The sequence below is a fragment of the Myiozetetes cayanensis genome, unplaced genomic scaffold (genome assembly GCF_022539395.1).
Source record: "Myiozetetes cayanensis isolate MyiCay16 unplaced genomic scaffold, myiCay2020 scf2-11, whole genome shotgun sequence".
NCBI classification, from domain to species: Eukaryota; Metazoa; Chordata; class Aves; order Passeriformes; family Tyrannidae; genus Myiozetetes; species Myiozetetes cayanensis.
This window is the reverse complement of record NW_026087411.1, coordinates 88,395,348-88,420,976: the sequence shown is the minus strand read 5'-3', so window position 1 is coordinate 88,420,976 and position 25,629 is coordinate 88,395,348. Positions and strand designations below refer to the sequence as shown.

Genomic DNA, 25,629 nt, shown 5'->3' with positions numbered 1-25,629 from the left:
TTGATCACTGTTATCTCACTGTACACACACTTTCATTTACCCTGTCCCTACACCCTACAATGTTCTCTACCCATCCATGTCAAATGTTTTTACCTTTTCACTCTCCCCATCCTATGGTTGCCTTCAATGCAAACACATACTGTAGCATTCGAGAAGATTCTTTTTTCCTTCTTTTATTTGGAAAACCATGTTAGTCTCTTTACATCTTCATAAATATGACTGTCTTGAGAACAAAACTAAGACTTATACATAATGTTTAGCCTGCACTTCCTCTATTTTACTATAATGTCCATGCAAGCAGTGATCTCAGTGAAAGGAAAATAATTATTTTTCCTTAAATATTTTTTTATTTGTCTGAGTAGGATGTAGTCTGAGAATTCATATTATTTAAAATTCAATACAGATCAGGTTTGCTCAGAATCTGAACAATATTTTTTAGTTATAGGACTAGAGGCTTAGCACTAGAATCCAAAAGTGCAACTCTCATATTTTACTCTTCTCTTTGGTCCAGTTACTATCAGAACTTATCACTGCTGGTGAGGAGTTACTCACTTGAGGGAATCATTCAGGAACCTCTTTACTTGCTTGGCTAGGCTAAAGGAACAGCTGAAGTGACAGTGTTTACACTTTCTGAGTGTTGCTAAATCATCCCTAAGGATAACTTAACTCCAGGGCATGTAACAGTATCTTTGAAGAGCAATCTGTGCATTTGGGATGCTTCTCACACTATACTAAGTAATAAGTATTTCAAGTAAATAACAGGAGAAAGTCTTAGTAGGAGGTTCTCATGACTCTAAAATTCTTTGTTGTTTTAAACCGCTGAAGTTGATCATTATGATTTATTTTGACTATATTAAAAATAAGGGTTTAAGAGCAAAACATAATTAATTCAGTAATTGCACTAACTGCTCCAAAATGTAAATGCAAAGTGTGAGCTGCATGGAATACCTCACATCTTTCAGTTGTTATTCTTTAAATGAAATTAATCCTACTCTTAGGCTCCTCAGAACCAACCGCACAAATGACACTTTAAGAATTTCAAAACTGTACTCTTGTCTATGCAGATGAATGTTAACTCAAATGCTATATAGTTCAGTTGGTTCAAAAATCTATAAATTAAAACAATATGTACACAATCTTAATATAAATTGCATTTTATCAAAATCAGAAAAATCATTTGAGTTACCGGTAAAATAATAACTTCCCTATCTGAGAAGTACTTGTACTATTCAACTTATTTTCTTGGGGGGGAGGGGTTGTTAGTTAGTTTGTTTTTCCCAATCATATGTTAACTTTGCCTGTAGGAAGTTTCCTAGAGTACTATTTTTTCAAAGACAGAAGAAGCTATCAAGAATTTCAGTCCCAGGAGTCGATGCTTCTCATAGATCCCACTGGCTTTGAAACTCTAAATGACAGGAGCTACTGACTGTCATAGATATAGTTCTCAAATGACTTCTCCATCCCTGAAACTCAAAATCTGCTATCATTGGCAGGTATGCCAAGAATTTTATTCCCAATATCACAATTCTTTCTGCTTCAAAATAACTGGGAATATCAAGTAAAATGAACCTCTGCACAGATGGACACTGCCAAGCCTAGAAAATGTTTAAACATTACTGAGACACTTTTGATGGTTAGAACACAGAAGATAGTTTTTAACATTATTTTTAAAAGTTTAACCCCATTATATGTTTGGCAAATATCTTGGAATCATAGAATGGCTTGGGTTCAAAGCAACCTTAAAGATTATGTAGTTCCAACCCCCCTGCCACGGGCAGATGTGCTTTTCACTAAACCAGGTTGCTCAGAGCTCCATCCAACCTGGTCTTGAATACTTCCAGGGATGGGGCATTCACAGCTTCTCTGGGCAACCTGAGCCAGTGTCTCATTTCCCCCACAGTAAAAAAACTTCTTCTTAATATTTAATCTAAATAAATCCTCATTCAGTTTGAATTTATTCCCCCTTGTCCTGTCACTACATGGTCGTGTTAACATTCTCTCTCCTTCTTTCTTTTAGGCTCCCTTCAGGTACTAGAGAGCTGCAATTAGGTCACCCTGAAGCCTCCTCTTTTCCAGGCTGAAAAATCCCAGTTCTTTCAGCCCTTCCTCAGAGGAGGGGTGCTTCATGCCTCTAATCATCTGCATGGTCCTCCTCTGGACTTGCTCTAATAGGCTGATGTCTTTCCTGTGCTGGGATGTCCTTCTTGTGCTGGGATATAATTATCATATTTATATCACAAGTATATACATATATGTCTCAGAAGAATATATATATAAAAATAAGTATATATAATATATTTTTATGAGTCTTTTATTTTGTCATCTATACAAATCATTTTTTACTACTGCAAATCACAATCATGACTAATAAGGCTTGCATTATAAATATATCCTTGTATGTAATCTCCTTGAAAAGTCTCCTTGTCCATTTCTATGGAAAGAAACCAGTCAGTATATTCTACAGCCAGAAATTACAAAACACAATGAATTAGTGTCTCATAGTAGTTTTTTAAATGGTTGGCAAAAATATTGCCTGAAGTCATTATGATTCTGTTACATTTTTTGAGCTTTATATTTTTTATGGTTTTTATGTCTGCTGATAACACAGAAGAAGCAAAGTCAAAAATCAAGGTAAAATATTTTTGAAATTAAAATGAGGTGACCTAATTTTAACAGACTGGCTTAATTGCTCTCAATTTCATTTGACTAATAAGGCATAATAAAATAAATGGAAATGTGAAGGAATGTCAGGAACATTAAATTAATAAAGGAGTAGACTTTCTTTAACCTCACTTTCTCTGAAGGCTCTAGTGTCAGTCACCTGATCAACACCACTGCTATGCTCTTCAGATACAGTGTAAATATTTTCAATATTGTGTATGTTACAATACTAAGAGGCTCACTAGATGTTATGTATATTAGAGTGGACTTAATCATTACAGTTGGTGAACTGTCATTCATTTATGTGTTTAAACTTTTTATATAATATGACACATAAACGACTATTTCACACTATTGACTATTGTCAATCCCATTTTCTTGTAAATAGGTCATAGATGCTGTAATACTGGGGACTTGAAACATATTAGATTGTGATACTTTTTTCAAATGAGTAAAATTCCTCCCCTCTTTTTGTTCTGAAATGTCTCTTCCATATTTCACTGTAATTAGAAATATGACCTGAGATACCGTTTTGCCTCCACTATCAACATTTTACTTATACCAAAAAAGATTCATATAAAAAACAGATTGAAAGTTAGCCACATAGGGATCCTCTCAAATCTTCAAATCATTCTGTATTTGTATACCAAACCAGATGATAGATTTGAAAGTATGACATTAACAAATTGTGATGGTTTTGATCTAGGCCTTCCTGGTGACCAGTTTGTAACCAAGGAAGTGGCCAAGTACCCAGTATTTCATACGATTTTTACATAAACCAGGGTATAAATAAGTTAGAGATTAGAGACCTCTCCCTCTTCTCTTCCCGTGAGGTTCAGGAGTAATGAGTCCTTGCGTTGGTTTCGCTTATTTAAAGCTGAGGCCTGCAGCGACCGCTGGCCTGCCATGTGGGGGTTCGGAGAGTGCTGGCTGTGTTTACCAATCCAGTTTTTCTAAGGGATGTGGTGAAATCTGTTTTGTTAGTTATTAGTATAGTTCTTGATTTTGATTGGATATACCCGTTCGGTGTCCCTTTTGTTCCCTTTTGTCCCCTTTTTCCCCTTTCCCTATCCCTTTGGGGGGTGGATTCCCTTTTTACTGTGTACATAGCATCTTAACTTTATATAACTGTAATATACGTAAATATATATATATATATTTATATAAGTAGTTTGACTTTAAGTTCTTTAATTTTTATAGGTTTTTTTTTTTTTCCTTTGCCCTAAGGGAAGGTGGAAGGGGGGAGCTGCTACTGGACGTTTGGGCATTTGACAAGGAGCCAAGGTCCAAACTATCACACAAATGTTGATAGAATCTTTGTATATCCATCCAATGTTTAAACAGAAAAGCAACATAATTTTCTCCATAGATATAGCATTTTGGTGAGATGGATACTAAGGATTGTTGACCTTAGAACTAAGTATTTGATGAAGGGAAGTTAAAAGGCGGTGTTTCCTTAATGGACAAACTTTTTTTCAGTGTGACTGAACTAAGACCTGTTCATATAGGTACTGAGGAACATATTTGTCTATATCAGAAGTATGGCATGTGTATGTGTATGGATATTTCTCTGTGTGTTTATGAGTGTATTTTACAAGCCTTATAGACAACAGGGTTTGTGTATGTACAATGGATATAATTTACAAATGTAGGTTTTTACATATCACTATATTCATAGAATCATAGAATTTTTTAGGGTGGAAAAGACTTTTAAGACCATCAAATCCAATGATTAACCTAACACTGCTAAGTCCGCCATAAACTGTCTCCAGGCATCACATCTACACATCTTTTACATACCTCCAGGGATGGTGATTCAACTAACTCCCTGGTAGTCCATTCTAATCCTTGACAACCCTTTCCCTGAAGAAGTTTTTCCCAGTGTGTAATCTAAACCTCTCCTTGTGCAACTTGAGGGACAGGTCACCTGAGGAGAGTACAGGGATACAGTTCAGATGTGTAGGGCTGGGGTCAGGAAAGCCAAGGCAAAGCTGGAACAGGACTTGGCAAGGGACATGAGGAATAAAAGGAAGAGATGATTAAATGTAATACATAATACATAGAAATGAAAAATCAAGGACAGTCTACCCTCCCTGATAAGCAAGAAGGGTGAACTGGTAGCAACTGATATGGAGAAGAAACACTATCCTGCTTCCAAGGATTTGGCTTTGTCCTGTTTAACAGCCAGCTTGTAACCTGAGGGGTGGGTTGTGCATGGCCTCAGCACCTAAAGGCCACTCTGCACATCGTTAGCAAAGTACCCTGCTGACTGTTTGAGCCAAAAGCATTGACTGTCCAGTCTCTCACAGGATGGGAAGAGTGTGGGAATGAGTCTGTGGCCTGCGGCCTTCTCCCAGCCTTCTTTACTTCTCCTTAAACCTGAGATGATTAGACAATAGTTCCACCTTTATCTTATCTCAAAGGAGCCCCTGGTGGTCTAGTGGTAAGGGCGCGGCACTGTCACCGCTCCCGAAGACTGGCCATTATATTATATATTATTATCTTATCTCAAATTCCTGTCAGGAGGCTTAACTCACAGTCCAATTCCCTGAAATCCAGTAGGCATATTCAGGTAGGGAGTGGGCTTTGGTGATCTGCACAATGTTTAAGCCATTAACCATTTCAGTTTCTCAGACAGCGTCCTCAGGAAACTGATATTGTTACCAAGCCACTCATTACTGTATATGAAAAGTCATGGCAGTCAGGTGAAGTCCCTGGTGACTGGAAAAAGGAATACAATGTTCCCATTTTCAAAAATGGGAGAAAGGAAGACCTGTAGAACTGTAGATTGATGAGCCTCACCTCTATACCTGGGAAGATCATGAGCCAGATCCTTCTAGAAAATATGCTAAGGCATATATGAGACAAAGTGATCCAAGGCAGCCAGCATATCTCTACTAGGGCAAAGAGTGTCTGATAATGTGGTGGCCTTCCATGATGGAGAGATGGCAATGGTCAACAAGAGAAGAATGACAGGTGTCCTCTATATAGAGTTCTGTAAGGCCCTTGATACAGACCAGCATGATATACTTATCTCCACATTGGAGAGACAAGGGTGGTTGGACTTCTCAGTGGATAAGGAATTGCCTGAATGGATGCAGCCAGAGAGTTTTGATCAATGGCTCAATGTCCATGTGGAGAGCAGTCACAGGTGGTGTCCCCCACCACTGGAGAAGAGTGCTCTTCGGTATCTTCATCAGTGATATTGACAGTGAGAATGAGTGCACTCTCAGCAAGTTTGCAGATGACACACAGGGACCTGGACAAACTTTAGAAGTGGATCCATGGGAACCTCATGAAATTCAACAAGTCCAAGGGCAGGGTGCACTTAAAAGTTACAGACTATCAAAATGGTTTTGCCTGCAGGGCAGCCAGGTTGCACTTAAGTAACAGCACAAGCAGGACAGGATAGCATTAACACTTCTATGTCTTTACCAGAACTCTAGAGAGAATGACTGCTTGTGAAAGAGGTCTGGAAAGTTACCAAGTTCAAGCTTCTAGAAGTTACAAATATATTGCAAATAATAGAGCAGGGTTCAAAGCATTCAATTTGCATGAAATTCCATGTTAACCTACATAGCAAGTAACTTCACTGTGCTAAAAGTATTTTCCTTCTTGATGTAGCAGATATAACAAGATGTGTTTAAAAGTAGCATGTGATTACAGCAACTGAAAACAGGGAAACTAAAATGGGATGAATAATAATATGTCTGGCAGAGCTGATAAAAGACAAAGTTTAAAGGAATCGTGAGAGTGATGACAAATCTAGTGAATACAACACACAATTCAATATGATAAAGCAGAATTAGAAGGCAAAAAGTGTCATGTAATCTCAACATTCTTCAGAAACCTTGGTATACACTTTCCTATGATTAAATAGAACTTGATTAAGGCAAAAGCTGGAAAAACATTACATTATGAGGGCAAACAGTGTCAAAACAAAACTCTGAATCTTGTTTTCTGCTATGAGTGTTTAACTAATAGAAACTTAACAAAATTTGAAATTTTGCAGAGCAAAATTTTAAGCAAAATAATACTGCATATTAAGAGCTCTGTAACATGTGCCAATTTGAGTATTATTAATAATATTTTCAGAACCTTCTTCATATGTGAAGTCTTAAAGGAAATAACACAATATTGAAGACATTTTATGTAGTGGAAGTATGTGACTCAATAGAGGAATGAAAATCCACTTCAGTGAAGTATTTGTTTAATGAATACTTTTCTCTGTAAGTAATAGAAGTAAATTCAGTTAACTGCTATGTAGTAGCTTCTATTTCTCTGAGATGTGCTGTTAAAATTGATACCTGGTTCTACTGGGTTCAGTCTTTCAAATGCCTTTGTGAGCTCCAACATCCACATACATTACATGAACAGAAAAGTTGACTCTATTCAATTCTGTTGCCAAAAGTAAAAGTACAAAGAAGAATAGTGTATGTTAAGGAAAGGAGAAAAAACTTACATCTCATCCTAGAATAGATGTCTAACGTAGACGATACCATTTCTCTTCACTTACTGCAGAGTGGTATAACTTACACAGACTAACTAATGGATATCTACAAGTAAGATTAATTCTAGTCTTGGTGACTAACTAGGTATTTGCACAGAAGTAAATTCTAGGAGTCTTTATAAACAATGTCTGAAAAGCATTTATTTCATGACAATTACAGGGTATCACAGAATCACAGAGTAACTGGGGTTGGAATGGACCTCTGGAGTTCATCTGATTTAGCAGCACCTGCTCACAGCAGGCTCAGCTGCAACAGCTTGCTCAGAGTATTTCTCACTTGGTTTTTTAATAGTCCTATTTCTTCCATTAAACAAAGTATATATTTGCTTCTGCATCAAAACAAGAGCAAGTATTACTTTTGGGGATTTATTGTTCTTCCTCATCTGTTCTTTCCACTAGAAGTAGACAAAAAAAAAAATCCAGCCATAGAAAACAACACATTGAAAGATATATCGTTTAGGTTATATCTGGATCAGTTGGGAATCCACAGTGGTATGCTCAGGTAATTTGACCTCACAAGTACAGGCACGGTATCAGGAGACCCTTCTGGCAGTAAGAATTTGAATCTGTGTACTTATGCATGTATGCCAAGACTGAAACCTATGTAGACAAGCATTCACAGGAAAAAACCACATTATTCTATAACCCAGAAATATGTTTTATTTGTATTTTGGCACCTTTATACATATTTCTCATGGTCTAGACTACTTTGTTTTGTCCCTATATGTTTTAAATCAATGACATAAAGTAATTTTTTTCCAACACAAACCTCCAAGTAAAAAATGAGAAGGAGTTAAAAGTCAAAACCCTCTTGTTTGCTTGATGGGTATTCATTTTGCTTTATAAAAATACAGCATAAAAATGTAGTCCAAACCAATCAATAGTCTCCAATATTTAATTATAGAAGTTGTAAGTTTTTCTGTGTTCTTTTAATTTCCCAAATTTATTTCTGAAATGTTGTAATGGTTTTACAAAATTTAAAAAAAATGCAGCTATTATCTGTCTCATTTTGGAATGAGAAGGGGTAAATTAATTATAGTATATAGAAAAAAAATATTATCTCAAGAGTTGGAAATACATTTTTCTCTGTTCCTATTTTGCATTCAAAAAATGATAATAAATGTACTTTTATACTGTAACCATAGAGATACCTCCTGAATTTATATATAAGTATGATAAAAGCTACACCTGAAATCCTGAAAAGATTACTGCAGTGAAATGAAACTGTTCAGTTGCTGATTGCCTTGTCAGCATTATAGCAGCCTCCAACCTGCTTCTGTATTGATCTAGTAGCCTATGTGGCAGAACATGAAGAATAGCCACCTGTATCAGGTACAGCAGCAGGTGCCATATCCATTGAACAGGCTGGTGCCTGATTACCATAAATCTCTTTCAAGCTCCTGGCAACTTTGACAGACACCCCACCACCTCAAAAAGTTGTCTGAATAGAAATGAGAAACTCAACAGATAACATCAGCTGAAAAAGGCCAGAAACTGAATCTGATGTAGATGTACTATGAAGTCTAGGTAAGACAGTTTTTAGCCTCATGAGAAGTTCTTTATCACACACAACAGTCATATGTTTCAGTACGGTATTGCTAATGTATTTGTAAGGTAGAACTTGAAATAGGATAACATGTATGTAAAGATAAATTCTCTGTCATCATAATTTTACAAATTTCTGTTTGTACAGATGGGACTTGTCTCTTTAAAGGATATAGTGATGAAAATTATGATTATGAAGAGACAATCTTTGAAGGCAAAATAGTTAGACATATCAATCAAAAAATGGAAGATGAGTATGTGATTCTTGTGAAGGAAAAGACAGAACAAGCAGTTCAATCAATCAGAGATGTGTGTGCATTTCCTGTAGTGAGATACAAGGATTACTGTGAACTTTGCTGATGTTATTTTGATAGATGAAGAAAATAAATACCCAGAAATAACAACAGTAGCTCCCATTATTGTGTACCAGCTGAGCTCATCCAAAATATCTCATAAAATGGGGACCATTTGCTATGCAGAACTTGGTCCAAGAATTCATCAGTTTCAACCCTCATAGAACATGTTGCACATATTTAGCTTAACTCACTTGAGGAAGCTGTGATTTGATGTTTGTGAGTCTTTGGGTGATGAAGTAGTAAAAGCCAGATATCCACTAGGAAGAGATGTTTACATTTGAGTTTCATGATCAGTTAACAAAGGAAAGATACCTAGTTTTAGATATATATCTTAGTCGGGGAAGAAGAAATTATTAAAGGACTTTGTACAATCTCTACTGCTCTTCTGATGCCAATCAGAACACCTGCCAATTTTACAGGACACTTTCAAGGCCACCCAGAGAGAATGCAAGCTGCACTTGTAGAATCAGTTTAAACTGATTCACAAGAGAGTAGTGACTGACTATTTAATTTTGTTTCAGCCCTTGGTATGTTATTAATTACTGAACTCGTGTTTGTGGCAGATAAAGCAACAGTATGGTATTGCTCTAATGATGAGACTTGTGCAGTGAAAACAGAAAATGTCATTAAAGAAAAAATGGGAAACATGATTGTACCATAATTATGCTGGGGAAGAGGTCCTGACCTTAGACCTATAGAAGTATTAGTAGCCACATATGGTACAGGTGCGATATTACACCTTTTTCACTGACTCCTGAACACTGGAACTAAAAAAGCATGAAAAGAGAACACTGTTGAGGTTGCCATCCTGAATACTGTTGAAGAGTCTCCAGTGGCAACTAGTCCTCCTAATCCATAGCTCAGTTTAGCCAAAGGTGTGGTCAGAAGTATTCCACAGTTGAAAATATCTGCCTTTTTTAGACTTTTAAGGATAAAAACGAAGAAAAAACTGACAACCAAAATCAAGCAGAGCAAAAAACCCTAACCCTCTTATATAAGAGAAAAGAAAAAAAAATTAGTAACATTGGCCAAGGGCTAAGTCTTCAGCAAATTACATGGGCAGCAATACCAAAGTGTTATATAGAAGTTAAACCCAACACTGCAAATCATATTCTTAATAAAAGTGTAGAAGTAATTTTAGTGACATCTAGAGTTGACTAAATGCAAAATTCCCATTATTGGTTTTCTTTATGAGGGCCAGTATCAGAACAAATAGCACTGTTCAGAACAGAAGTATTAAAATTTCTCAATCAAACTGCAACTATGAAACAATATAAAATGAATGAATTAGTAGTGTTATCCATTGACAACATCAGCAAATTTTGGAAGATATGCAGATTTAACTGTATTTGTTAACTGCATTTCACTCAGTGTCATTACCCACATAAGAAGGAATATTACCTATTAAGAATGCAACAAAAGTTTAGGCATATTCTGAAAGGTTATTTTGTACCAAAATCACACATTCACTAAAGCTCATTTATCCAATTAAAAAAAAAAAAAAAAAAAAAAAACAAACCACCAAAAAAACACAAAAGCAAAACCACAAAACCACTTTTGGTTTATTTTTTTATACAACTGATCACTTTTATAGAGTATATAAGCAAAAAGTCTGAAACTGAGAGGATGCCTTATACACATGCTATCTTTATAATGCTATCTTCAATAAAATGAACAGGCCACATTGAAAGCAAAATCTTCATAATAAAATGTTGTGCTTCTATTACTCTCAATTTTTCCACAAATGTTTCTAAAATAACAGGATAGGTAATTTTTTGGCTTCCCAAAAATATCACTACAAGTAATTACAATGACAGAGAAGTTGAGAAGTTTGTCCCAGATATTTTTAGTGAAAAACATCTAGATGCACAGAAAAAGAACACTTGGTCAAGCACTCAGAAAACACGTGAACTAGCAAAGGAGAACCAAAGTCCCCATGGAACATGGTACATTATCTTTCTGCTGCTGACTATCCAAGGAAGAAGGGAAAATTGGCATTAGGGTCAGAGATTACTGAATACAATAAGAGGCTTATGAAATAGTACACTATAGTGAAGCAAACCAAACACCAAGCTAAGAGAAAGTGCAGTTTTCCTTACTGGATGTGTAAGATGCTGGAAAGAATCCTTTTGAGGGAAAAGAGCAATTTTACAATTATGTATAAATGCAATTAAGAACTGAAAGTGGATCAAATAAAAAAAAAATAGAAGGCAGTACGAGAAGTAGAAAAAATAATTTCTAAGAAGAAAATTAATAAATTTCCAGTGTTCTTACTATTTTAAAAGCATTAACAAGGAAAGAAGTTTTATATATGCATTGCTCAGAAGTTCTTTTTACTTACCTTGGGACACCTCTCCTGCATGCAAATCAGGAGAAACATTTTTAGACCAAAGTTCCATAGATACAGCCAGGGCGGATGGAAGGTCATTGTCTATAATTTCAGAAGGAAACACTCTGGCTACTTCAGTGACAGTTTTCTTGCTTTGGGGCATAGTAGGTAAACAGGTGATATTGTTTATTCCATCAACACAAATAAACCCAGTGGAGCAGGACTGTATAAGACAATCATTATAATTAAGCTCACAGCTTCGTCCCTGAAAGAGAGTTTAAAAAAAAAAGAAAAGGAGGCCATTTTTGAAAGCAATTTGCATTTCAGAGTCATGTTATTTAAAATTATTATTATCATGTGGAAAATATTCCTTATATTAGCATGTAGTTAAAGAAGATTTTCTACAGTGGACTTAGCTATCTAAAAACCTATGGTTTGCTCTGATTTACAAGCTAATTTTCTTTCTTTTTTGTACATTGTAGCTCATTGTTTGTTGTCTGTTGTTACCAAATCCTCACATTGTATTAGCACCTTGCTAATACACTACATCCACAGATAATGCTTAGAAAAGGAAAAATGTAGTGGCAGTCTCAAATTGGACCAGGCATTCATTTTCTATTTTTTATCAAGACTAACAGTTCATGGGAAGACTGAAATATCTTTCCTAGTAATAAACTAAAAATGTTCGTATTCAGTGGTCTGAAAAAAAGGCAAGAAATAATGTGTTTCTTTTGTGGCAATAATTATGTGAATTAAATGCATTCTTGAAGTGTGAAATAAATATATGCTGAAGTCAGGCCTGAGGTAATTTTATTTTCACTTCTCTGGCAATGAACTAATGGTCTATGTGAAGAGATAGAGCTAAAAGCAGTCCTGGAAGGATTCTGCATATCTGGATAACTATTTAAAATATGCACACTGCCATTCCTGAAAGACATACACCTCTGACAGCATATCATTGTGATATAATTTCCGACTGAATCTTCCCCTGCAACTTGAGCACATGTAAAAAGATCCAAGCCTTCTCTAGAGCTCAAGAAGAATGTGCTCATTACATACTTTCCCTCAGACAAGATACTTAAATAGTCTTGTTTGTCTACCTGACTAACTATTTACACAGAACTTGAGACACCTTGCATATTCCGAGGTCTCTGTCAACTCTATTAAATTAATTTATAATATTAAAAAACAATAGGAGGGGCAAGTAAGAGACAGGTAAAAATGTAGACATAAAAACTGAAATTACTTTTTTTACCAGTAATTTGTTGTTTAAAATGGAGGAGGATAAATTGAGGGGTTTTTGAGTTATTTAGATACATCCATGCTTGTTTCAACCAAGTTCTTAATTTGTTTTGGCAAGCAGATGGGCTATCTGGTATCTTCATGGCACCTTATAAAATCACTCACTGTATCGGTATTCTAAAGCAAAAAGGAACAGCAGGCCAATTTATATGTCAGTTTACACACATTTCTTCCTTTTTCTCTTCTAATTCCACACATAGAACAAAAGATCAATTTGAGCATACTCTTAATCCTATAAAACTTATGTTTCATTCTGACTTTCCTTGTGACAGATTAGTACATTTTTATGACTACTACATTTAATGGTGAAGAGCATTTGATTATGATTTTATGACTCATAGAAACAAAGCAGATGTGGATAACCTCCACTATGCATGAAGGGTACATTAAATAGTCATAGATAAATTTAATAGCATTGAAAGTGTCTGTAAATGCTTTAACAGTTTCCATTCAGGCAGATAAAATCATTTAGCTTGTGCAGATTTGTATTTAAAAGTAGGTATATATCTATAGATGTTTCCACTTAAAAAGTAAACATTTATGTCAAATACCACTGACTATGCTTTTCTTCTCAAAATTGATGAGAGATTTCACAGTCCATACTATATGATCCATACTTCAAGTAGCAGTACAGACATAGACTACAGAAGACTACAGAAGATTTATCTAACACACCGTAGCTGGAGTTCCTTGAACACTTCTCAGCAAATTTCATTGATTCCACTCCATACTTATTCACAGTTAGGGGCCTAACCTCAACGAGGCCTAATATATATATATATCTCTTGAAATGTTCAGAATGTAACTTATCTTTCACAATGAAGGTATGTTAAAATTTTTTCTGGCAGTTCCCCCATCATGTTTTCTTTCTCTACTATGGCTCTCCCAAAATGTACTGGAATTTGAGGGATCTTCAAATTCCATTTGAAAATGGAACAATGAATAGTGGAATAAAAGCAAAAGATGATGCATCTTAAATTCCAGCTACTGCACAGGTTTACTACTTTTCCTTCTGTAAGGGTTTGTTCTGCAATGTGCTGTACAGTTATTGCTCAAACTATGTGCTAATAGAAAAGCTGCCCCCATGGCTCAAATATCTATCTAGCCTCATCATCAGTGAGCTGTTAATGAATTCTTGGGGAAGAAAACAAGCAGTTTACATCTGATAATTCACCAAATACACTATTATAACTTCTGGTAATAAGTAAATCAAAGATTCCCTAAGCCAAGATAATATTCAGAAGAGTAATTTGACTAACAATGAATTTATCCTCCTTCTGGACTCCATCCTTGGAATTATTGTACTTTTGGTCTCTACAGTGTCATGTAACACTGACTTGTACAATAAATTTCAACCAATTGAAAAAATAGTTCCTATAAACAGATTTTAAGCTTCCTTTCTGATGATTTTATTTGGCATTCAGAAGGTTTGTTTTTTGTGAGACATAAATACTAAAAAAATTGTGTAACTGATCTTCTTCATTACAGTGGTTCATATAGGATACATATGAATATTTAATGAAAAAAAATAGATTTTTTTAACCTGAGGTCTGTTTTCAACATAAAACAACCATGTCCCTCCAGTGATATATCCTTCATCATCACTTGACATTGTTTTGAATGCCAATCTCTTCTTGAAGACAAAAAGAGAGCAGTTGCTATGATCTGTGGGAAGTATCAATGGTACCCACTGTACTCTGTAAGAAGCACCCTACAAAAACGGTGTTCATTCTTATGAGGTAGTCTTTTTCTTCTCAGGATAGTTTGTCAGTAAATTTAGTCAGATTATTAAAATCCATTTTTGACCCACCAAACCTTTATGACAAAATACAGACTTCACAAAATTGGGGGCAAAGAGCCACTGAAACAGGGAAAAATTCCTGGTGGCTTGAACAAAGTACACGTCAGTCCTGTGTTCAAGAAAAGCAAGGTAGATCCAGGGAACTAAAGGCCAGTCAGCCTTACTGCAGTTCCTGGGAAGCAAGTCAGTGACACCTGGAAAATATTTTTAGGTATAGGAAGGACAAGAAGGTGATCAGGAACAGTTCACATGAAGGGGAAAGTGCCTTACTGACCTGATAACCCTGTATGAAGAGATGAATGGCTTAGTGGATGAGAGGACAGGAGCGGATGTTGTCTATCATCTCAACTTTAGTGAGGCTTTCAACACTGTCTGCCATGCTCAAAGGGCTACATTTAGTGATCAGCAGCAGGAAGTCCTGCTGTATGACAATAATTAATGAGGTACCCCAAGATTTCATACTAGGTCCTGCACTATTTAAAGTCTTCAATACTGGAAGATAGGACAAAGTGCACCCTCAGCAAGTTTTCATGTGTTACAAAGTTGGGAGGAATTGTTGAAATACCAAATGAGTTTGTTAACACTTATACTGACCTCAAGAGGCTGAAGAAGTGTGCCACCAGGAACATCAGGAAATGCAGTAAAGAGAAATGCAAAGTCTTGCACCTGGAGTAAAATAACTCCTTACATCAGTACATGCTCGGGATTGACACACTAGAAAATGGCTTTGGGAGAAGCACAGAGGGGTCTTGGTGGACAACAAACTTCATGAGGCAGTAGTGTGCACTTATAGCAAAGACTAACAAAATCCTTGGCTGCAATAGGAAAATCATTCTTCTTAGGTTGATTGTGTTTATCCCTCACATCTACTCAGTATGGGTGAGGCTACATCTGGAATACTGGACCCAGTTCTGGATTTTCCAGTTCAAGAGAGATATGAATCCACTGCTATATTCAAACTGACCTTTATCTTCCCTCTAAAATTCTGCAGAGGAATTTGAGTAAGACTTGCTTTATTTAGAGAAAATCTCTACCTCCACAAAATCCTTTCTGTGTCAATTCTACAAGGATACCTTACATAGAGAACTTATTGGTCCCAGAGTTATAATTCTGCATTACAGGCAAGTAGGGTGGTATTCTACTTTTTCTTGTTTACATTAACATTGGAAATTAATCCTAGCTCAAAAAAAAAAAAAAAAAAAAAGGATGTTTTCCCTCTTCTGGATTCAGACATATTTAGTCCTCTGAGACTCATGGTGATAATGAAATTAATGAGGTTACATTGAATCCTTTCTCCACATTTTGGATTGTGGCTAATGTGGATTCAGACTTAGGAAATTCCTAACCTCTTATTCTGGAAGCAAATGTAAACTTCTTGAACATATGGCAGTTCCATTACCTATAAAGGCTTCCATTATTTAGTGCCATGTTTATACCACATAAAGACAGCCCTTTCATCATTTGCTGGTGATGAGCCACTGGCTATGAAGTTTGTTTAGTATTTGAAGTTCCACTCTGAATGTTTAAGAGGTGACGAATGCCCCAGAAATGTCCTGTGATAAAAGCATTAACACAAGTGTCTTCTGGTATTTTAGAATTGCACATGTAATTGCAAAAACCTTAATCAGCCTCATCATTTTCTGCAATCCATCTCTAAAACCTCTTCCTTCACTTGTTCCCTATGCTTGAGGTCAGCTCTGATTTGGTGCAGCTGTGTAAGCTGTGAGGCAGATGTGTGAGATCTCTCATCAGGGGGCTTCATATCTGATCTCAGAAGCTGCATTAAGCTCAGGTCCTTGCCCTTGGTCCTTCACTGAGCTTACAATGAAACTAAAGTCCACTATAATAAGCCCAGTATTCTGTTGATCCTTATCTTGCCTTGCTGCTGTGACTTCCTGGCTTAACATTAGACCTGCTTTGTGATCATGAACTTGTCCAGACATCTGAAATTACCTTTTGGCACTGGTCTTGTTTTGCTATCATTGTTTGGGTACTGGGAAACTCCATCCCTTGCTTACAAGATCATTGCCCCTGCCTATCTTGCTGTTATCCCTGTTATCCCTGCCTTTTCCTGTGAAGCAGCACCCATGACCTTTGTCCTCCTTGACATGTGCTAGTATATACTGGGGTTTTCCATGAGACAACAGACATGGAGCAGAGATTAATGTGGCACCTGAGAAGAGCTAAAGACAGAAGTATTTTTCACTTTTTCAAAAAACTTTTCCATTTTATTGCTTCAATAGTTTTTTCCCCTCACTGACAGTAAATAAGAATCTTTTACTGTAGAAAGAAGTCCTGAAACTTGCTGACATTCGAAAAGTGACTAATTTTCTTTTTTGACTTTATTGCAGTCACTCTGAAAGTAAATATGGAATCTTACTTGCAGTATTCTATTCCTTCTATTTTACAGATGTAAATACACCACATAGATGGTACATAGATAATAAAAAAGCATCACTGGAATAATTTATAAAGAAAAGATATTCAAATAAATATTTCAAGCTTAGAATTGTAAAGATAAGGATTACTGAAGTAAGAAAAAAAATTAAAAATCATACACTCCTTTCTCTTCTTGTTACTTACCCCAAACTATTAAACGGTATTGTTAAACTAAGCCTGAACTGTGATGAGGTAAAGCACAAGCTCAAATTGTAGGAACCAACTGCATGCCTTCAAGTACAGAAAGAACTGTCATAAGAAAAATGGTGGCAGTATGGAAATTTCAGCCTTAGTTAAATCCAGTCCTGGATTTAACCACTCACAAAGTATTATTTTGGTGTGTGAAACAGAGAAAATAAAACACAACCAAGCCACACAGGGTCAAGCATTCAAAGCAATTGTTTGACTTAGTTTCAGGGAACTTGTTTCCAAAATACCTGTCAAGTGTGAGTTACCTCAGTACTTAAAAATGTTAATTGTTATGTGAAATAAAAACATTAATTGTTATGCATCAAAATATTAATAAATGTTTAAAATATTAACATGAGTGACTGACAAAGACATTACACATGACACTTTTCCAATTTTTTGTTGATATTAGGTAACTATTTCTCCAAAATATCAGAGCTTCTGTAGTAAAACAAATAAAATACAACAACCACCACCAAAATACTCAGAAGGGTTGAGTTTTATCTGAGCAAGGTTAAAAAGAAAGGGATTATATTATTTTCTGTGCAACAATGAATAATCAGATTAAGGAAAGAATAAAAAGCTTTTGGCATCTCACCACAAATCCTGGCTTGCAAAAACAGGAATAACCAAAGCTGGGCTCCTTTTGGACACAGATACCATGTATGCAGGGGTTGGATATGCACTCATCAACATCCAACTCACAATGGAGACCTTCCCATCCTTTCAGAAAAAAAAAAAAAAGAAAACCAAACCCCATTAGTCATATTATTGGCAATTTTATTAATATGTATTTCTTATTAAAATATCCTCTACTACTAAGCACACCCATAACTGACAAGCCAAATACTCATCTGGGAGCTGTGGTTTAGATCACATAATTTGAGCCTGTCTTGAACTTGTTCCTTGGAAGCTATGCCGAGTTAGAAGCAGTCAATTTTCTAGGTAAATACAAACTCAGAATTGTGTAAATTATGGCTGAAGTTATTGAAGAACACAGACTTTCTGCCATGATACTCCCACTACGGATTTGTTTTTTTTCTCCAATTAAATTGTCCTATTTCTAAATGAACTAACAAACAAAGAAATAAAAGACCCATAAACTCCCTAGCAGTCCTCTGCTGATACAAATCTAGTAGCCCCCGTTCAGCCTTTGTTTCAGAGCAGGCATCAAATGGATCCACCTGCCTGCCCAGATAAAGGCTTCATCCATGAGCCTGCTATTAGTTCCAACAGCTGCTGGTGTTGCTTTTGAGCTCCCTGAGATGCTGTTAGAATAGAGTTTACATTCTCTCCATGCTGCTTCTTCACCTGAACAGCCTGAAGCTGCAGCCACAGATCCTGAATATGCATCTATTATTCTATGGGACAATAGCTGACAAAATTCATGATCCATTACAGAATGCATTTGTCAGAGCTAAATCAATTCCCCTTCCTGGTATGACATGCTGTCACCACATGCTTCACTTTGTTCTCTGGAGGTTTTCGGGAAGCTGCAATCATCTGCCTTGTTCCTATTTTCGTCTTGGTACTATCCCTGTTCCATTTCATTAAATAGCAACAGGGAATCTCTTGCAGGGTATATCAGACTATCTACCTCGTGAAAAGTTCTTTCCCTTTACAGATCAGAAAATCCTCTATCCCAGCCCCATATTTCTATAGGTCAAGCTTAGAAGAGTAATCCAAGACCCATAATATGGGAAAAGTAGTAGCCTGCAAATAAAGCAGACTTTTTTATAAGTATTTCTACTTCCTGTCTCCAGACAAGATTTTTTCCTTCAATCCCTTTCTTCAGTTGTCCAACTTTTCAAAAAGCTATTCCTCCTATTTGTCCAGGGAAGAGCAACCAGGCTGGTGAAGGGACTCGAGCACAAGCCCTGTGAGGAGAGGCTGAGGGAGCTGGGGTTGTTTAGCCTGGAGAAGAGGAGGCTCAGGGGTGACCTCATCACTCTCTACAACTCCCTGAAAGGAGGTTGTAGCCAGGTGGGGATTGGTCTCTTTTCCCAGGGAGCTATCAGTAAGACAAGAGGACATCATCTCAGGTTCTGCCAGGGGAGGTTTTGATTGGATATTAAGAAGAAATTCTTTACAGAGAGGTTAATCAGGCACTGGAATGGGCTGCCCAGGGAGGTGGTGGATTCTGGAGGTATTAAATACCTGGAGGTATTTAAGAAGAGACTGGATGTGGCATTTAGTGCCAAAGTCTAGTAAGTGTGGTGATAGCGGATCAAGGGTTGGACTTGATGATCTCAGAGGTCCTTTCCAACCCATCTGATTCTATGATTCCCAAAGGTTCCCCTGACTCTCCAAATGCATTTCTTTTCTGAGCTGAAACCTTCTCACCTTCTCAGCTGTTTCAGAGACCCAAATAACATTTGCAAATACCATATTAATTTAAAAAAACAAGATACGTAAAAATTATGTATCTTCTTAATGCATGTGGTTCCTTCACTGTGACTTTTGCTGGTGGAGAAATAATATAGAGATCTTTCACCCCTACTAATAAATGTTATTATTAAATGGAATATAAAGGAAAGGCAGCTTATGCTTGGGCTGGAAGGTGTTTAAAACCTGTTAGCTGCAAGAGTGAGTTCCAAGCCCTAGAGAAGCTTCTCCTACTTATACCAAGCACTTGCATGTAGAGTTGCATAGAGACAGCAGTGACAGTCCTTGGCTAGCAAGCAATTTTTGAGTCTCTATATACAAATATATTTAAAGTATTACTTTCATAAGCTTTAAAAAGGAGAAAAAACCTGAAATTGGCAATGTATTCTGTGTGAGGCACTGTAATGGCTAAAAAATATATCTTTTAAGTTTTTAAGTCATCTGTATTGGTGAAGGGGTATATGGCCATATGCAGTACCAGGTAGAGTGAGGGGACATACAGTTTAATCCATGTGGAATTTCCATTATGTGACAATGCTGAGAGGAAAAAGATACATCATACTGAAGATAAGTCGTGACTCTGACTTTCAAGATCAGAAGGGGTCTTTTTATCATGAATTCATCATTTTGTATGGCAAAGTCCAGAAATTTTTCACTCATTGGTTCATCAATCAGGAGTATAGTGTTTTTCTGAATCATCGAGTATCTTCTTGACATTAAAAAAGTGGCTATGAAAATATTAGGCTTTAAGCAAATTATTCCTAAACTTAATTAGGTTCCGGTAAGCCAAAGATACTTAGATTTAAGTCTTACATTATTAGAGTATCATTCTTTAGTACCAATAAACAAATGAATAAACTGCCAAATTACACACATTTACAACATTACACACAAAATACATAAATTACACACACTCCTGCTTCAACATCTTCCATACTTAAAAAAAAAAAAAATGTTTCTTACATATAATTTTGCATACTGCACTAGGGACAATTCAGAATGAAAAAAAAAAAGTAAAATAAGTTATTATTGAATTCCCTATGTGCTTTTTTAAAATATGTAGATCAAGTATGAATAGAAATTGCATGAACAGATGCTATAAAGTCTGCAAAATAGTGTGATATCTATATGGTCACTTGACTTCGGGAGAGTTTGGAAAGATCTTTTCACTTATAAATCCAAACCAAGAAGGTAAACATACTTCAGTACAAAGGAAGTAAGTAGATCAGATGAATGAAGATATCACAAGTTAATAGAATATTTATCATTCAGAATATGTCTACATAATCTCTAATATAACAACTAAGAAATCTTGTGTCAGTACTATCAAAGAAATTATTCAGCAGTGCTGGTCTGTACAATAGTAAATAATAGACTTAAACTGAAAATTAAAGTTTCAGAGGCAGGTACTCATAAAATAATTAGTTTAATAGTAACATAAGGAGCAGAATGCTACTTATGGATATGGACCAGAAATCCTACTTATGTTGCCAAAACGACTTTTTGTTAATAGACATGACAGGAGATTGTGAGTAGTCCAGAGCAGATTAAATTTGTGATTGTGTGACAATGTAGGTTGACTGTGACCTTTTTTTCTGTATAAATACTAAATCTCTTATACTTTCCTAAGTCACTAGACCTGTTTTAGTTGATCTACGTCACCACAAGAAAATAGCTCCCACTTTTTAAGAAAGCACCTTTTCTCATTTTATTTGTAATATTTAAAAAATATTTCTTTTAATCCCAGCCAGTGGACATAAGCAGGGATATGTCTTACAATAACAATAATAACAACAGCAAAAATATTATTATTATTATTAACAATAACAACAGCAAAAATAAGTTAGTTACAATGTTCTGAATTTCTTTTCAATTTTCTTTTTTAATCTTATTTTATAAGTAGTTAAACTATCTAGCCATTAAACAGTGACTACTTGACTGCTTGGTGAATAAGTCAGACTAGTAAAGATCATGCACAATAAACGTAGGTCTAGGTCATTCTTCTGGCTAAATCAATGAACTGGTTTTAGTTTTAAGCCCTTCTAACATGCTTATTGCAGCAGTTAATTCTCTTTAGATTTCATTCAAGAAGCTTGCCAAAGAGATAGTTAATCTTTTTGTACCTTATAGGTTAAATACGAAAAAAGAGCTTGATATGATTTACCAATTTTTCTCAGTATTAACACGGATAATTCAAAACAATCATTGTTTAAGACTGCTCTGTCATATGGCAATTACCTTGTTGACATTTACAAGTGTATCCATTGATATGATCTTCACAGGTTGAGCCATGTAGACAAGGTGATGAATTACACTCATTAACTTCTATTTCACAAAACTGTCCAGAAAATCCACCAAGACACCTGAAGCAAACAACATCCAAAGTGTTATACTGTGCATAAATGTCATATAAAATATACTGTGTGTGGAAACAATGTGTCAAAAGTATGTGCATTAACAAGACACAATCCCCTTCTGTTTTAAGGAGTATTTTACTGGAACTCTTCCAAGTTTCATGTTGCAAGTCATGCTGATCTTTTAGGGAATTTATGATGGCAAAACCCATCCACAAACTTCACATCTGGATCATAATCAAACATAACAGTCTCAATTACAGTTTACTGATTTTAGCAAGCTGAATACAAACCTTTATTAATGTACTCTTGGGAGACTACCTACTGAAATAGTTTAGCTAAGTAACTGCAGTCTATGTTTGTAAAAATTGCTTGTTGACAAATATTGCACTATGTAAACTACAGCATAAAATATAACCTTCAGGGACCATGATTTAATTATCATTCTAGTTATCAAATATTAGTCATCTTGAAAAAACTATTCTGTAGTTTTGTGGTTGTAAATTCTATGGGATAATTGATATCAAAATAGTTCTATATAATTTCAACTTATAAATATATAATACTGGTAAGTCCTGTAATGAAGTTCAGAAATTCTACTAATCTCATTATTGAAACACATCCTTGCACAGGTTTACTGATATACTCAAATATGTTCTGAAAAATAGGGTCCCATAATGGTATTTACATTTACTATTTTGAGATTTGTCATACATAGACATATTTCACATGACACAATGTATTCAAAAACTAAACTCCTGTTAGTAACTGGGTGTTGCACATCTTCTGTGTTGTCTTCGCTCTAATGAAAAGCATAAAAATTTATGTCCCACTTAGAGAAAGATGAGTACATAAACAAATTATCTTTGAGTAAAATCAAACAGCCATGTCACCTACTCCTTAAGGTATCAATACAAAACATATCATTCGAATGAGGTATCTGCAGTGTCTACCTTAAGCTTTCCAGACCCTGAAGCAAGTTTAAGAAGTTAATCAGTTATCACTACATGATTGCATAACCCAGTGGTTGAACTCTCACTGTCCCCCAAAGTCCTGAGATAACAGGTTGTCATGTTATGCCTTGATGACACAAAGACTGTTTTGCTCATAGAGCTAGTTGGCAAAAAAATTCAAAGGTTTGTACTTTTCTCTCATACTTGATGTCACGAGTGGTTGCAGATACCTGGGAAGACTCAGTCTCTTCCAACCCAGTTAATTACATGATTCTAAAAAAAACCACTGCTGCCTGGGTCCTGAACAACACCCTATGTTGGTGTGGTGTCTGCATAGTTGTTTCTCTCACATAGTCTGAACCCTCTCTCTCACTACTGTTCTGTTTGCAGCAGGCTTTTTTCCCCCATTTTAAATAGGTTTTCCAGAGGTGCAACCACCATCACTGATGGGCTTGATCCTGGGCAGCAGTGGATCCATCTTGGAGCCATCTGGTGTTGGCTCTGTCAGACACAAACCCAAAACATTTGGGAAGATTTATTTTGACAGATAAAGAGTTCTAGCATTATTAAGATGATTTTCATTACGGTTTCCCAGAAGCTGCTCTTTGTTCCTGCCTCACAGGGCCTTGTACTTTGATTCAGTAAAATAATTAAGTAGTGAAGGCCTTTTTTTTTTTTTTTTGCAAAAAGCAGCCAGGAGAGTTAAACAGAGTAAACAAGACTATGTACAGAATCAAGGAACTGGTAGGAAAGGGTCTGGAGAACAGGTCTGTAATGGTCTAAATATAAAAGCAATTTGCAAGTTTGAAGATGGCCTAACTACACAGTTCAACCTAAAAGACAGATAACTCATTCAGGATGAAGGCACAGCAGTCTAAGGGGCTGCCCATTAACGTAACAAAGTATTGACCTATAACCTATGAAAGTTATATGGGTACAGAAAGACAGTGGGTGTTACACATATGGGTTTGACCAACCTGTGTTTAGGAAGGACTAATCAAGTCCTAAGAAACATTCATAGATTTAGTAATTTTAAACCACAATTTAAGCATTTACTACTATAATATTGATAGGTTTACAGAACTACAGGAAATTGTAATGTTATTGATATTTTATCAAATAAAGGTCAAAGAATACACCATCTGCCTGATTTAAGTATCCCTGTCTCACAGTGCTGTAGACATCCTACCCCATGGCTGGATATAAAAATGAATCAGACCTGGGCTAATTGTAAGTAATGAGAAACATCCTTGCTTTATATATAACATTTAACAATCTAATGCAGCACATAGAAGAATGATTACAGGTCTGCACTCCTGCTCTTCATTATATCAAATAAAATAATTAAAATATCAAGTGAAGCAGGGAAAATTACCAAATTAAAAAAAAAGGGATACCTTAATTTTATTTTTTTTTGGAAGTTGAACATTATGATTTATCAATCAATAAAAAACACACACCTGTTGCAAAGAATTAGCAGAACTTAGACTGAGAGAATGAAGTAATTATTTTTCCATTAGTCTGGAGTTTGTCAGATCAAACCCAAGAAGAGCAGTAGAGGAATCTATTTATGAATCAGAACACATCTGAGGAAAGGTCTGAATGTCTGCTGATTTCCAGAGTTCCTCACACTTCAGCATAAACTCAACTGCTTAGACTCTTGTATCAAAGATTATAGATCGAAACATTAAATGCAGAAAAGTCTGAAACATCCTCACAATTGCTTTGATCCTGAAACTTATGTTAATTAAGAGGATAAATTATTTTAGTCTTGGAAAGAGTCGTCAGAGAAGGCGTAAGGAAACTTGACAAACTTGTTCAAGAGAGTTTTATTCTGAAATGGAGTTATTCAAGCCCAATCAGAATTTTGCAATAACAAATTTGGAGTTGCAAAAATATTTGTACTTTTTACATTTCCATATAAAGAGTGAGTAAATCAGTAAGAGACTTCAACTCCTAGATGTCCTACAGAAGATTCCTGCTAAAAAACCAGAAGTGATAACTGCTGTCAAACTTCTACTTCATGTAATTCTACATTCTAAGGGCTAGTGGCATGCAAACGTTTCTACTACACCAAATACTACATTTAAAACAATATTACATTTAAAACAATTCCCAAGTGATTAATTATAATTTATTATGAAAATTAAATGAAGGGTTTTGGTCTATGACAATTATGGCTGCAGTCACAGTAAAGTTTTTTGTATGTTAGTAAACTTTCAAACTCAGAGAAAATATGTAAGAACTTAAATGTCAGCCAAATTTCCCCTACAACTCTAATTTATATCCTATTGTAACTCACCACTTTTTGAGTCTGTTTTGTAACTCATCTTTTAAGTCTATTTTTCACCTGTACCCTTTTCCTTCTCTTTCTCTTTCTTCATCTCCCTTGTGACCTTTTAAAGCTTATGAATAATTTGTGTATCGGTGAGGTATAAGGTTCAGAAAAAACATGGTTTCTACAACATAAAAGTTTATTAGGTTTGTCTGGGAGCAAGGATTAACTGCAAGTTTACTTAGAAGAAAACATTTATACTGTAACCTTTACCTGCCTGTGTGACTTATTCAACCTGGTAAAATCAATGTACTTCATGGACCAGTCCACACAATGAAATTTGTTTGGGACATCAATTTTTCTTTGTAAGTGTGAATGACGACTGTGGTAATGTTTTGTTAATACTTCTCAGTTAGGTAATTAGGAATTTTGGCAGAATAATAGATCAATATGAAAAGTACATCTGCTGAGCAACTGTCTTGGCTAAAATAGTCTTGTAAATGTGCAATCTCTTTTGACATTATTAATGA

General features: G+C 35.7%; 1 protein-coding gene across 1 annotated transcript in view; it reads right to left on the bottom strand.

Moving 5' to 3' along the window:
- Positions 1-25,629, bottom strand: part of LOC126640159 (protein eyes shut homolog) — a 673,551-nt gene that overhangs the window by 333,826 nt on the left and 314,096 nt on the right. Inside the window, exons 20-22 of the mRNA XM_050315721.1 lie at positions 21,756-21,880; positions 17,731-17,855; positions 11,414-11,666 (exon numbers count right to left, since the gene is read on the bottom strand). Of these exons, the coding sequence (XP_050171678.1) occupies positions 11,414-11,666; positions 17,731-17,855; positions 21,756-21,880 (503 nt within the window). The remainder of the gene's footprint in view (positions 1-11,413; positions 11,667-17,730; positions 17,856-21,755; positions 21,881-25,629) is intronic.